The following is a 13971-nucleotide window of genomic DNA, read 5'->3' as shown; positions in this document are numbered from 1 at the left end:
CTTAGAGCTTAGTAGTGCTGGGCTACTTACCAGGAGGAGAACGAGAAACACATGATAATTTCCACTGTCACTGACAAATTATTTCCTACATTACCCTCTCTCTCCGCCTATTTATTGTCACAATTCTTAAGGCAGCCTTTCAATTTAAAGGAGAAACATGCATTTTTGATAAAGAATAACAAATATTTTAAATATCATTTATTTTGTATCATCACTGTATTCAGGGTTGTCTCTTATTTGTATTTCAATTAGAGATCTTTTTAAGTGAAACTTTATCTTTGATATTGAAATGTTCAGTTAGTTGCCAAGCTCTTTACTGCAGCTCCTAAAGCTATAGGTGATCTGATACTTGGCTGCCTTTTCCTCCCGTTTCTGAAATAACTCATTCCCACTTAGGGTCTTCACACAGGGCTTACTTATATATGCTTGGAGTCCTCTTGCCCAAGGCTTTGTTATGGTTGACTTCTTCTTATCTTTAAAGTCTGAGCTCAAATGTCACCTACTTAGAACATCTTTGCTTTTACAATGTAAGATGGCCCCTCCCCATTCTTATCACACTGTATTAGGATTTGAAATTGCATTGTTCATTTGCTTATTTATTTTCTATTTTCTAGCTCACCTTATCTTCCCTACTTCCACAATAAAGTGTCAGCTGCATGAGAAGGCACATCATCTGAATTTTCATCATTGAATACCAAGTCTTTAGGATAGCTTTTGGCATGTAATGCATTTTTTTTTTAAAGAAAAAAGAATTCCTTTAACTTTTTGCTGAACAAACAAGGATTTCAGAGTGATGCATCATGATCCAAGAAAAACATCAGTTAAAAATTACTTTGTTTTTCATGAAGGAATCTTAGAGATTTTTTCAGTTCAACCCCTCATTATCACAGAATCGTGGAGAGCCAGATGTGGAGCATCTTGAAAGCCCTTAGTTCCTTTAGTGGCCAGTGTCTTCTCTGAATTGCCTCTGCCACTAGAAGGCGAGGCTTCTGATGAGTCACATACCACCTTCCGAGGAAGTGTTTTCCATCTTCAGCCATCTCGGTCTGCTAGCAGGTCCTGATTTGTTCCTCGTAGGGCCGCAAGACACAAGCCTTTTCCTCTTCTGCACGCTAGCCTTTCAAATATTTAAAGACAGGTGTCATCAGTTTTTTCTCCTGAGTCCTTTCTTCTGCAGGTTAAATATTCTTTTTGTATTCCTTGATCATTTTTTTTCTCTCCAGAGCCCAGTACATAGTTGTACATCCTAGTTGCGGGTCATTCTACTTCTTCTATGTGGGATGCTGCCACAGCATTGCTTGATGAGCGGTGCGTAGGTCTGCACCCAGGATCTGAACTGGCAAACTCCGGGCCACTGAAGTGGAGCGCGTGAACTTAACCACTCAGCTACGGGGCCGGCCCTCGTTGATCATTTTTTTCTTGTTCTTCCTTGAATGCATTCAGAAAAAACTAGTGTCACTCGAGTAGTCAAATAAATCACTGGTCTTGCTACAACACATTTTAAGATCACAAAATCAGTTGGAGAGTGAATTCCAGTTATGATAATCGTGGTTTAATAAATTTAATTTTAGATAAAATAACTCTGGGATAGATTTGGTGTCATCTGATGGCCATTCATTTTGTCGCTGCAGTGGTTTGGTGACCTCGTGACTCCCGTGTGGTGGGAAGATGTGTGGCTGAAGGAAGGTTTTGCACACTACTTTGAATTTGTTGGTACAGACTACCTCTACCCGGGCTGGAACATGGTACGTCACTTTTGATTGTTTAGAACTCCCAGTGAAAGGTTGAACTGGTGTTACACTGGGCTTATATCATCACCAGAGGTGAGTGAAAATACCAAATAGTGCGTGAAAAAAATTAGATAGCCAATAAAGAAAAAGTAACCAAAATTTCAATGGTAGTATTTTGAGTTTTGTTTGATTTATTAGATTTACTAGATAAAGTCTGCTTATTTATAAGTTGATTTCAAAATGCTACAACTTTTCTAAATAGAAATATTTTGGATTGTAGCGTTTGATAACAAAGACAAACTATCCTTTAAAATAGAGATGGCAATAGTAATTAGTAAGTAATGTTTTAAGTGTATAGGATATTTCAATATTTAGAAAATGAGAACTTAGTATTTCTTCAATGTGATGAAACCAAAAATTAGCCAAAATATCTCATGCATTATTATTTTAGATGTACTTTAAGATTAAACGACTTAATAAGATGTCATTAACTTTATGGAGAGGTGTGCATATGATACGCATACTTTAGGAACACACCTGCACTAGAGCATCCCAGAAGAAAAAGTGGAGGGAGGGCATGATTTTTATATGTCTTTTAATATGTTTTTCATTTTATATAAGCTTCTATTGATCAATAAGTGACTATATTATTATTAAATGGAACCCAGAGTATATGCTGTTTTGAAACTCGAATTTTAAATTTATTTTAAGTGGTACTATGTCAAAGTGGCAAAGTACCAACAGTTATCAACTGCCAGAAGCTCAAATTTCACCTGTGATATAGCTTAGGGGATCATATATATTTATTTTACATTGCTCTTTTTTGGTGTTTAAATTACTAATAATAAGTGGTTATCTGACTATCCATCATGATTATAAGTATGATTTGAAGAGTATTTAAACCAAGGTGAAATATGAAGATATCTGTAAGTCAGGATATAACTTCTCTACTAGAAATTCAAGCAACTTCTGCTGGGTAAAAAATGTGATGTTACATATCTCACAGAAGAATTGTCACAACAGTAATACCTATCAGTATGTTTTAATTACATTTATGCAGTTCTGTCTATGTTTTATAAAGGCAACATGGTTCTTTTGCACAAATGTATGAGACAATTTTAGTTAGCTTTCTGTATCTAGGTATGTATGTGTATATGATAAATTTTTTAAAATTTTACTTAACTGTTTTATCATGGCATTGAAATTAATTAAAAATGCCTTTAAAGAACTTTGAAGAAAAATTACCAATACCATGCAGTATCAATTATTTAAAGTACTCTTTAACAAATGTGAAATTTTAAAACTGAAATGTTTAAGGATATTGAAATACTTCCAAAAATACCTTTTGGTTTCTAGATGACTTTCAACCAACTTCGTTTAGCATTTTCATTATGCTGTGGATTATTACTGATTTATAATTTCATTATGTTTCGATATTAAAAGATGTCCTTATTACAAGTGACATGTTACTCATATAGGTAAGCTTTTTTTTTTTTTTAGCTCATTTAGTTATCTATGACAAAATCCTTTCTATTCATCGTTATGAGAAATACATCTTGGATTAAAAGTAATCAACGGGATTATACATGGGGTGAAAACTGACAGCTTTTGATGGTGTTAGCGTAGCAATATATCCTAAGTTCCAATGTGCTGATCCTGCATTTCATCTTTGGATAATTTTTTATATTCCTTCTTCATTTTTATCAGTTAAGTTATAGATGTGGGCCTTCTGGAGGACGTTTTTTAAGAGGTATTGAAAGTGAACACAGAGTGTAAATAACATGTGGGACTCTGTCCTTAATAGAACACAGATCATGAGCTGGAAGTATAGAAACCTTGGTGTGGTAAGATAGTAGGTTTTATTTCTTATAAATCCCTATATTTTACAATTAAGAAATGGGAATTAATGATAGCGTAAGTACAGTGACACAGAAGGTTAGCCCTGTTAAACTAAGAAATGAAAGATTAAACTCCAGCACAATTAATTAGGCAATGGTGAGGAGGAACAGGGGTTAGTCTGATGTCTCTTTATGTTCAGATTGTAAAGATTATAAATGCTTTCTGAACTCTGATTGTTTTTTCTTTTTAGTAACTTCATTTGTCTTGTAGTGTACCTCAATATACTAAATTCATAAAATCTATAAGAAGAAACTCTAAACAAATTGTTCTTCCGTATATTATTAATATCTTCTTTGCAAACAAATTTTTAAGACTAAGTTAGCCACATAAATAAGAGAGGGCAGTAAGTGACTTTGAGGCTCTGCCAGCACTATTTTTCAAAATGGCATCAGCAAGAGTGAAAGAAATACTAGAAAGAACAAGAGTGGCGGCTGTGTCAGCAGTAACTCACACTATTGTGATGTGCACAGAAGCCCGCCCAGGAGTGCAAAGCCTAGCGTCACTGGAGCTTTGCCTAAAATAGGAAAACTAGAAGTCAGGCTCGTGTCACGAGTAAAGAAATTCAGGAGGCTGACCTCTTTTGCTTCTAATCTCAAAAAGAGTGCTTTTATCGTTTTTAGACACCAAGGCTCAAGCACTGAAATACAATTTCAATTTGCTAGAGAGATTACTATGACAATCTACCCTCAGTGGAGTGGCAATAAAGAAGCTAGAATTACATAGCACTGTGTGGGAAGATCTTGTTCTGATTTAGGCCAGGGTCTTGCTTAGTCTGCTTAACTGTTAGTAAAATCTCAGGGTGTGTGAGTGTGTGTGTGCGTGTTTGTGTGTGTGTTTTCAGAGTCAGTTTCTGACACAGAAGTAATTGGTTTTTACATTAGGCACACTACATGGAATAAAAACTATTATGGTAGTTTTGTTCCCAAACAAACTAATCCAGTTTACCATTTTATAGATATGGAGCTTTACAGGTAGTACGATGTAAGGTCAGGGAAATGGATGGAAAGAAGAAATTTAGATTCCAGGAAAGGCATTTCACTTCTCTGACTCATCCTGATCACTTGAAAAATGGGACAACTGTTCTGACTTAGCAACCTCACATAATTTTTGTGAAGACAACATAATTTGAAAGGTCTTTGAAATGTATGAATTACTATAAAAATGTGAATAGGCATTGTGGACCTGGAAAATGAACGCTCCGTTAGAGAGATGCATTAATTTTATGTATAGGTGCCCTAGCATTTCCAACCCCAGTGATCTTTTTGACATCCTAGATTTATAACAATTATGTATAGATTACAAAATAATTTCTATAATCTGTGTAACTAGACTCAGTCTCACCAAATCAATTCTTAGCTATACTGGCAGTGTGGACTATTCTGTAGGAACATGTGTCTTATGTAACATTTCATTTATCAAACAGAAGCATATAAGATCATCAGAAGGAACTTCTTCAGCTCAGGGCTAAGGATACATTTCATGGGGTGAGTAGTCCTTCTGCTTGATGTTATTTGATCGAAGTTGACTGTTAGTGACAACATTATTAGATGGGTGCCATTAGATGGATACTACAGTACGCCATTGAAGGCAGTTATACTAAATATTACCGTATTTTCTCAAAAAGGAGAAAAAAACAGGCTCATGCAACATAGTTACTGTTCTTCAACAATTTTTGATTATTTTGATTTGAAAAAGTCTACGATAAAAGAGTTTTAATACAGGAAAAGGATGCGTAGTAAAATGCTACTATAAAGAACTCATTATTTTACAGACCTGGTGCTGATGCAGGCAAAATCACATTAGTTGTGCATATTGCACAGGTTTTCATTATAATTTATATCTATATCGTAGGTGTGTCCTCTAGTTTCCTGAATGTAGCGTTGCAAGGATGTGCTACCATAATGGGAATTATTAAACATGAGTGTATGTTCTTTTATTAAATGAACTGGGATGCTATGGTGCTTCACACAGCAATAACTATGTGCTGATAAAGTATGCAGACTGGAAATTCTCTCTAAATTTTTATGAGGACACATACTTGGCGTAAAGATAACTATTAATGGAGAATCATGCAAGTAAAACTTCATTATGCCGAATACTTAGGATATCTGAAAGTATATTGTCCGAAACCTTGATAAATATTCTCAGTTGTCTCTGTCCTGGGAAGGACTAAAATAATAAAAATGAATTCTACCATTAGACTCAGTATCATTTTAATGTGTACAGCAAAACTTGCCTGCTAAATTTAACAGGCATTGCAATAAAATTATCTTTACTTTTTAATTTATTTTTATTCAAAAAGGAGTTGAGAAAATCATTGGTGAACTGAAATAGATATAGAGTTTATTGAGGTCAATGTTTTTTCCGGTTTAGATGTAAAGATATATTGTTTTATCATCCTAAATAATAATAAACACTCTACTATTCAGAGAGGGGGAAACAGAAAAGTAGGGAGAAAAAAATCTTGGTTTGGGTCAATATTTTACTTGTTCAGTTGTTCATTTCTTACGTCCATCATTGAGTTAATGTCTATAGGGTAAATACTTTCACATCCTTTCCAAAGTTAGTTAACACATGTTTCAACAATAGTTGGTATATTGGTACTGTTGACTATAATTCATCAATATCAAAATATATTTTTTCCCAGGAGAGTTATGGGGTCAGACAGAGACAATTTGGAAATAAATATTCATTTTAGACTTTCACCTTATAAATACTGAATGCTAGATAAATGTATGTATATATTCTCATGGTTTTCCATGTAGTTGTGCTTGTCTATTATGATCACGATCCATGTATAATATTCTAACTCCTGAGAAGTCAGTAAATTAGAAGGTGATCCAACTGTTTTTAACTGATTGATGATATTTTATTCTCAAATGACTGAAACATATTGAATGTGAAAAATTTAAAGGCTTCTTATGGCTAGTCCCAAGGCTCTGTGGTCTTTTTGATCCTGTTCACTTGCTTAAAAGTGACATTTACATTGACAGACCAGAAGGAAAGTGGAGGGAGTGCCTGCCTTGGTCTCTCGGGGGTCATGGTCTTCAAAGGAACCGCTTCTTTGTGCTTCCCTGCACTCTGCCCTCCTCCTCCGTCCTCAAGCAATCTCTCTTTCTGCTGAAAACATAGAGGTTTTTTTAAAGAATAGAAAAAAATTTTTTTTTTCTCATTAGAGAGGAGCTTAGGTGCTGTAGCCCTCTAATCTGGGAGAAATGGTTGCTTTTTCCTAGCCTTAGTGGTCAGAGCACTCTTGGGCATTGGTGGAAAATAGGCGAGGAAATAGGTGGAAAACAGAGACAGGAAAAGTGCATAGAGGGAGGAAGAGCTGCAGTGAGAACAGCAGCGATGCCCTTAAAGGAAATGGTCTCGCGCACCGTCTGGCCTCTGTTAAACATAGCAGTGCTTCTGATGTGCGTATGCCCAGTGCACTGTGGATGAGACCCCACCTCAGAGAGTGTGCACACTGGGATAGTCCAGGAAGGGTGTCAGTGTTCAAAAGCAGGCCAGAGACTGGAATTCTAACCAATGGTGCCCGAAGAGATATGAAGAATTTCCAGCAAGGAATAACCGGGCAAACAGGAAGTGCACCTGTCAGATATTAAAACACTGTAAAGCAGCTCTCACCAAGGCTAATACATTGACAAATTGTGTTTACACTGTTTTTCATTTTAAAACTAAGTCTGTGCTTTTACAAAATATCTTACTGATGTGCTAGTAGCTCAATTAAGGGCATCTATTAGAAAGAAGAGTAAGCCTGGGCAATCGTTTGTTATTTGTTGAAGTACATTAACTGATATAGAAGTTTTACGGCACAAATACACTTTTGAGGATAAAACTACAACTGAAGAATAGATAATACATTCATACCTTTGTTTTGTTTACACCTGTAATCCTTTTATAAGAATCAAGACTTTGGCTTCACAGCTGTTTGGGAGATGGAAGCTTTTGAAAAGCCTGTTATCAAGGTGTGTTATCACAGTGTGTTGTCTCAGAACATGTAAATGTGCTCAGTTACTGCTTCAGATGGAAGACTGCTCTTGTTAATAAGATAGCTTTAGAAAGGGAAGAGAAAGCAAGTATAATTCATTACTACTCATATCTGTTCACATGTATCTCTACATATTCAGAGATGTATCTGGGAGGTTTTCTTAGTCACACTACCTCACATTTTTTCCTATACAAATTTTTAAAATTTAAAACAAAGCTGCAAATTGAAATTTCAAGTATGTTCTTAAAGGATGATTTTTTTTTTCAAGCAAAGTCATTTTTTTCAGAAAGACACTAAGTGTTTCAGGTTTTGTGTATTTTAAACTTTGAGATAAAAGACAAATGAGTATTCCCTTTGGAATAAAGTATTTCTTCTGAAGACCATGTTCAGGTTTTCAGGGTGTCAAGGTCTTTCCACATTTCCTTAGGAATTTCAAAGCAGCGGATAATGACAGGATTAGGTACTTTCTGAGAAGAAAACTCTTACTGAAGTTGGAGCCTAATGGTAATGGAAGGCCGTCCTTTTGCATATCTAGAAATATTGCAAGGAAAATTAACCCATCCATTCCCTTCTCAAGTAAGAGCAGTTTGTACGCAAAATATTCTAACTTGCTAAAAATTGTCGGATATCACTTGATAAACAAAAAAATTGATAATGCCAAAAATTTATACCAAAATGATGAAATGTTGTTAGGCATCATTGTTCTGAAATGTATATTATTTGCAATAGCAGATTATACCACTATTTATGCTGTCCCCTTTACCACCCCTGGTAAAAATGTTTATCTTTCTATAATATATGAATTGTTCAACATCTGATATTATTCAGCATTTTCCCAGATAGGTTAAACAGAATTTGCTTTGCAAAGCTTCTAACACAAACACAAACAAAAATGAAAGCTGGGGACTAAGATGACAACCAAAGAATGATTCATTAATTTTCTAATTGCTAATCATCCTTTACCAGGTAGCTGTATGTTTTAAGACATTAGAACACAACTCATTTCTAAGCAAAGAGTGACTGTCTCAGTCCATAACACTTTATGGGACATTTTTTTCCTTTTCATCAAGGTTACTTTAACACTGTTCAGATGTTACTAGACAAGTATGTCAGAAATGAAAGTAGTGAGTTCAAGTAATATGAATCAAAAAATGCAAAAAGAGCTTCTTGTGAAGAGAAAGCAAAATAAAATAGAGCAATAAGATAATGTGAGGTTGATGAAGATTTTGCCTCAATTACTCTAGTAACACTTGTAAGAATAAAGACGTATCATTTACAGTGTATCGTTAAACACTTTCCATATATTAATTCACTGTGAAATTGAGTTAGACATTCTGCTGGGTACCTTGAGAGTACACCTCTTTGTCATCATTTTCCTTAAGTTTGAAGAGTATGATAATGACTAAATCACCATGCAGTGCACCACGCGGGCAGCCCTCCCCAAGTCAGAATCCGAACAGACGATTCTGAACAGAGCGTGTTTTGACACTGAGCTGAGTTCCCCTGTGGATCTACCCTTCACAAACTTAAGTAAGCCCTTTTGAAAGTATTCATGTCTTTAGCTTTTACTTCGCCCAGGGACTGATGAAATAAAATTCTTTCTAATGATTGGAGTGTCATCTTTTGCTGTATTTATGTCATATTTGTCTTTGAAAATTGAGATATGTGGGAATGCTTTCTTTTCTCTAAGAGTCTGCTTCCAATACACTTGTGTCCAATTAATTCCTTTAATGGTTTTATTTTCTATTCTCCAGATTTTATTTATAGTCTAGCAATGCCTTTCCGGAGTGCTGTTAACAGCATACTAGCTCAATAATCTTATAGAAGTGAGTTTGATGGATTGCTGCCACTTTTTTTGCCATTCCATTCAGTCATACATTTCACTCGTTCTGGCTATTAATTCATTAAAAGAATTAGCAAGCACCTAAAATGAAGCATTTGCTTTGCAATTTTTGCGAAATAAACTTGATGGCATTAGCAGGGACCTGCTATATATCAGTTTCTTATGTACACTCTATTTTATCTCTAGTGTGGTGGTTTTAGTTAGTCAATGAAGATAAATTTAGGATTGTTTTGGCTCTTAGTTGACCAACTATCCCTCTGTCAGAAGTTGCTTTGTTTACGGAGTAATTCAAAACATAGATCCATAACCTCAATCAGACTGTTTGTATTCATAGACATATTTGGAAAATGAAATTTAGTGCAGTAAGTCCACGAGGATTAGCCAAATAATGGAACAATATGAAAATTTAGCTACCTATTACTATTTTTATATTACATGGCTCAAACACGTTCTCTAATATTTACTCAGATTTACCTAGTTACAATAGCTATTTCTCTTCATTTAGATTTTGAGTAGCTTTCTGCTCAGTTAAGTTCTGCTTTTGAGTCCTGATCTTTCTCTAAGCTTCACAGCTTTGATTGGAAGATAAGTACTTTAAAGAGAAGATTTCTGTTCTTTTGGTTGTAGCGGTGGTGGTGGTGGTGTGGTGGGATATTTTCCTCTAAGTCTAATTTATTTCCAAAGTTGTCTGATTAAACATAAGTTTAGGTTGATTGCTCCTTCAGAGCAAAACTTGGCATTAATTGCATTATCTTCCTAACTATCCACGTGATAGGTCCAGTTGGAAAGACTTTATGCAATGCACTGTTGAAGATGACTAAAAATGAAAACTCTTAGAACAAAGGTTTTTGCCTTACTTTTAAGACAATAAGGAGCTTTTCTCAGAAACTTTGGCTTCTTTTGAGAGCTGACAAGTCATATCACTTCCCAGGTCTGAAAATAATTTGATTTCTCACTACAAAATAATATATTTCTACTTGTTGCTAAGCATTTTGCTGGCAATTTTTTGACTGTAATTGACAAACTATTTCCAGAAATTAATCTAGATTGACTCTTTTATTTTTCGTTATTTAACAAGCATTTATTGGATGCCCATTAGAGACGGGGAGCACACAGTGAGTATGAACCATCAGTGCCCTGAAATCTCACAGATCTATTTTATCAGTTCAGTTAGATTATTTTTGTCAGGATCATGTTACTTTACATTTTCCTAAAAAAAAAGTTCAATGTCTTTTTTTCCGCTTATCCAATGGATTAAATTTTTGACTATCTAACACTTGTTAGCTGCGTGGTCTTGTTTCTCCATCTTCAAAATATGTAGGAAATACATAATTAAAAATCAAAGAAATTTTTATTCTTACTATCATTGCTACCAATACTATGGTTACCGTTGGGTACTTAAGTGTAATGATATTACTTTTAGGGTCCAAAAATTGTTTTCCAGTGGAGTATATTGTGAATCACATATTAAAAATTAGCAAGAACAAATAAATTGCCCTCACATAATACTATTGAATACTATAATATTTAGACTATATAATACTATAATACATGTGCCTACTCAATTTCTGAATGATTTTCTAATGCTAATATTTCAATATTTTTTGCACTTTATAAATAGATTGCTGGTCCAGATTTTGCATTCTGAGTAGTAAATATTTTCTGTACTAATTTTACAGTCAATTTACAAATATAAAAGTTGCTTACTTTGAGATACAATCATATATAGGGTCTGGGAATAAACAAGGAGCTTCCTTTCTGAACTGATTAACCTTCTGAGCCGTAAGCACTTTACGGGTTCTGGAGTGTTTGTTATGGGTTATTAAATCTTGAAAATTTACAATAATATAATGTTTTTATTTTCACATACAGACTTCTATGATATGGCAACAACTGTAAAGTTTTATTAAGCTAGGTTATTTGATGAACTGACCATTTATATCACTAAAATTGAAGTTAAAGTACAAAAAGTGTATTACTTAGTAAATTGCATTCATCAAGTTAATAAGAATTTTGTTATAGAATTAGGGTTATTTGAATTATTATTTATTTCACAAATGAAAACAACAAAATGAATTAGCCACTTAGTAACTATGTTAATAAATAACTCCTGGGAGTTGGTTAGCTTATCCGTGGAATTCTTCCAGACCTGAAGGGTATAAGAAAGTTTCCATTAGAATGTAAACAGAGATTGAATCTGTTTAAGATGATTAGTCAGTATGCATTTAAAAGTTCTCTGAATTTCATTTTATTAGTCAAGTATTATAGTACCTTGATTATTGTTATTAATGTGCCTGCAAAATGTTAGAGACTCCTTGTGATGGATGTGAGAAAGAACTGCGTGAGGATCGTAAAAGATTAGCATGTTTGATTTTATTGAAATGTCTTATCAGCTTGTCAAAAATATTAAGCATAGAGATAGAGGAAAAGATTCTCATTGCTAAAGTAGGGACAGGATTGTTGAAAAGATCAAGAAGCTATAATCTCTCAGAAACTTAAAATTTATGGAGAAGATCTTGAAGTGACATGGAGAAGAGTGGGAATGGGTTCACATTAATCAGCAGAGGACAGGAAGCAAGTCTCCCCACTAACCAACACGCTTCCTCAGGTCGTTGCCTGTTGATTCCACCATCGCTTCTCAGCATTTACCCAAAGGATAGCATCTGAGAGGTGTTCAATAATCAAAGTCTGGCCAAAATTTAACAAAAAATTATGAAATTCAGGTCAAACAGATCATTTATTAAAGATTATAACAGTTTCCATATGTATATTAGGAACTCATTCACTGAATTAAAAAGGATGTTGAAGATTAAAAATATGTGAACCTACATTGTTTAAGTGTTTGATGGAAAATGGAGGAAAGGTGTCAAGAAATCTTAAAAGATGAAGAGAAACTAAATGATAGGAACATTTTAAGAGGGTTAAATGAAAGCACATGGCATATGGTGATTGTTCACAGTGATTTTTTGGGCTGCTAGAATCGGAATGAGCTATGTAATTAGACAATCTGTGCATAACTGTTACTGTGATTGACATTATTTGAAGCACATTCATGCTTGTTCTGTAAGACCCAGGATTATTATAATTAATGAAAACATGAGCGACTGATGGTAACTTCTGCCATATCAATATTGCTATATCTTTATGGTTCTTGAGTAAGTCTGCAAGAGGTTCAGAATTTGTTTGTATATAATGCAGTATATTTTGTGTTCCATCTTAGCATTTTCCCTTAGCTGTGTCACATCTCGGATAATATAAGACATGACACATTCAAGCTTGGATGTTACAAACAAGACATAAGGCAGCCGAAGGATGTGGTCATTGAAGAGACTCAGATTTAATCCGCTCTCTTTTTGTTGCTTGTGTTGGAGAGCACGGCAGTTCATGAACCTCGGTGCAGGGAGTTATTTGGGGTTATGAGAAGGTTCTAAAGTGATCCAAAATATTCTTATAGAAATGGAATTGCTTTTTTAGTTTATGCATTGATTAAGTCATCTTAGAACATTTGTGACTTGGCAGTGGATGAAATGTGATTGATAGTTAAAAGAAATAAGAACATATAGAACACATTTCAGTTACTCATTATGAAGCTTGTGTGAAATCACAGAATAATGTTGTATCAATAGAGATCTGCCTGGATGATTGTGTTCATGTACCACTTTCTGTAAAAAGTTATGTAAACAAACACAGAGGCGAAGTTTTCAGTGCAGTAGAGTGCTTGTTTCATTGTAGGCGCTTGTTTCATTGTAGGCGCTAATGGTGACTTTTAAGAATTATTCTTCTGTGCCTACTGTATATATGTGTGCTTACACAAGTTTGACTTTAATATGAATGGACTGCTTTAACAAGCTGCACATGAAAATTATTATTAACAACTTGGGTATGTGTATTTTAAACATGAGATTTTGAAATGTTAATTTTTAAAGTACATTGTTATATGGAAACAACGTTTATTTTCACTACCTCTTTAGTTTTATTTCATCTATCAGTATGATTTAGCTATCTATAAAATGTTAACTAATCAGCTAAATGATGATATAATATTTTGCAAGTAAATCTGGCCTTCAACTGAGTGAAGTTAAAATACTTTCATACGTTTTAAAACTTTACAAAAATAGGATGAGAATATAAAGTTACAGAGTAAAATTCTTATGGTATTTTAGGAAACTTGGCGTCTAAATCATTTGTGACTTTTACAAACATGGTATTGTGTTATGTTTACAAAAGACAATAATTGCAAGGTTACAGAGATACCATATCACATAAATAAAACCTGGTGAATATTTTCCCCCAAGATCTTCGCTTTCCCCGTTTGAATTCTTGATCGTATTCCTTTGCTTTAAGCTGTGTTAAGATTTGACCAAGTCATGAAGAACAGGAGTGAAGAAGGCAAGCCGTGCAATGCTCGGTGTACCTGCGCCCCTTGTTCTCGTGTAAGCAAGGGGTTCTGATTAATGGTAATTCACGTGGCGTTTGTTTAACCTATGAAATCTTAAAATTCTTCATCT

At 34.4% G+C, this 13971-nt stretch overlaps 1 protein-coding gene across 3 annotated transcripts in view; it reads left to right on the top strand.

Annotated features, from left to right (window-relative positions):
• The window catches only part of TRHDE (thyrotropin releasing hormone degrading enzyme), a 358131-nt gene that overhangs the window by 203084 nt on the left and 141076 nt on the right, over window positions 1-13971 (top strand). For all 3 annotated transcript variants that reach the window (XM_046646029.1, XM_046646028.1, XM_046646030.1), the window contains exon 5: window positions 1632-1745. In XM_046646029.1, the coding sequence (XP_046501985.1) occupies window positions 1632-1745 (114 nt within the window). The remainder of the gene's footprint in view (window positions 1-1631; window positions 1746-13971) is intronic.

The sequence above is a fragment of the Equus quagga genome, chromosome 19, assembly GCF_021613505.1.
Source record: "Equus quagga isolate Etosha38 chromosome 19, UCLA_HA_Equagga_1.0, whole genome shotgun sequence".
NCBI lineage: Eukaryota > Metazoa > Chordata > Mammalia > Perissodactyla > Equidae > Equus > Equus quagga.
The sequence above is the reverse complement of the archived record's forward strand: the minus strand, read 5'-3'. Positions and strand labels throughout refer to the sequence as shown.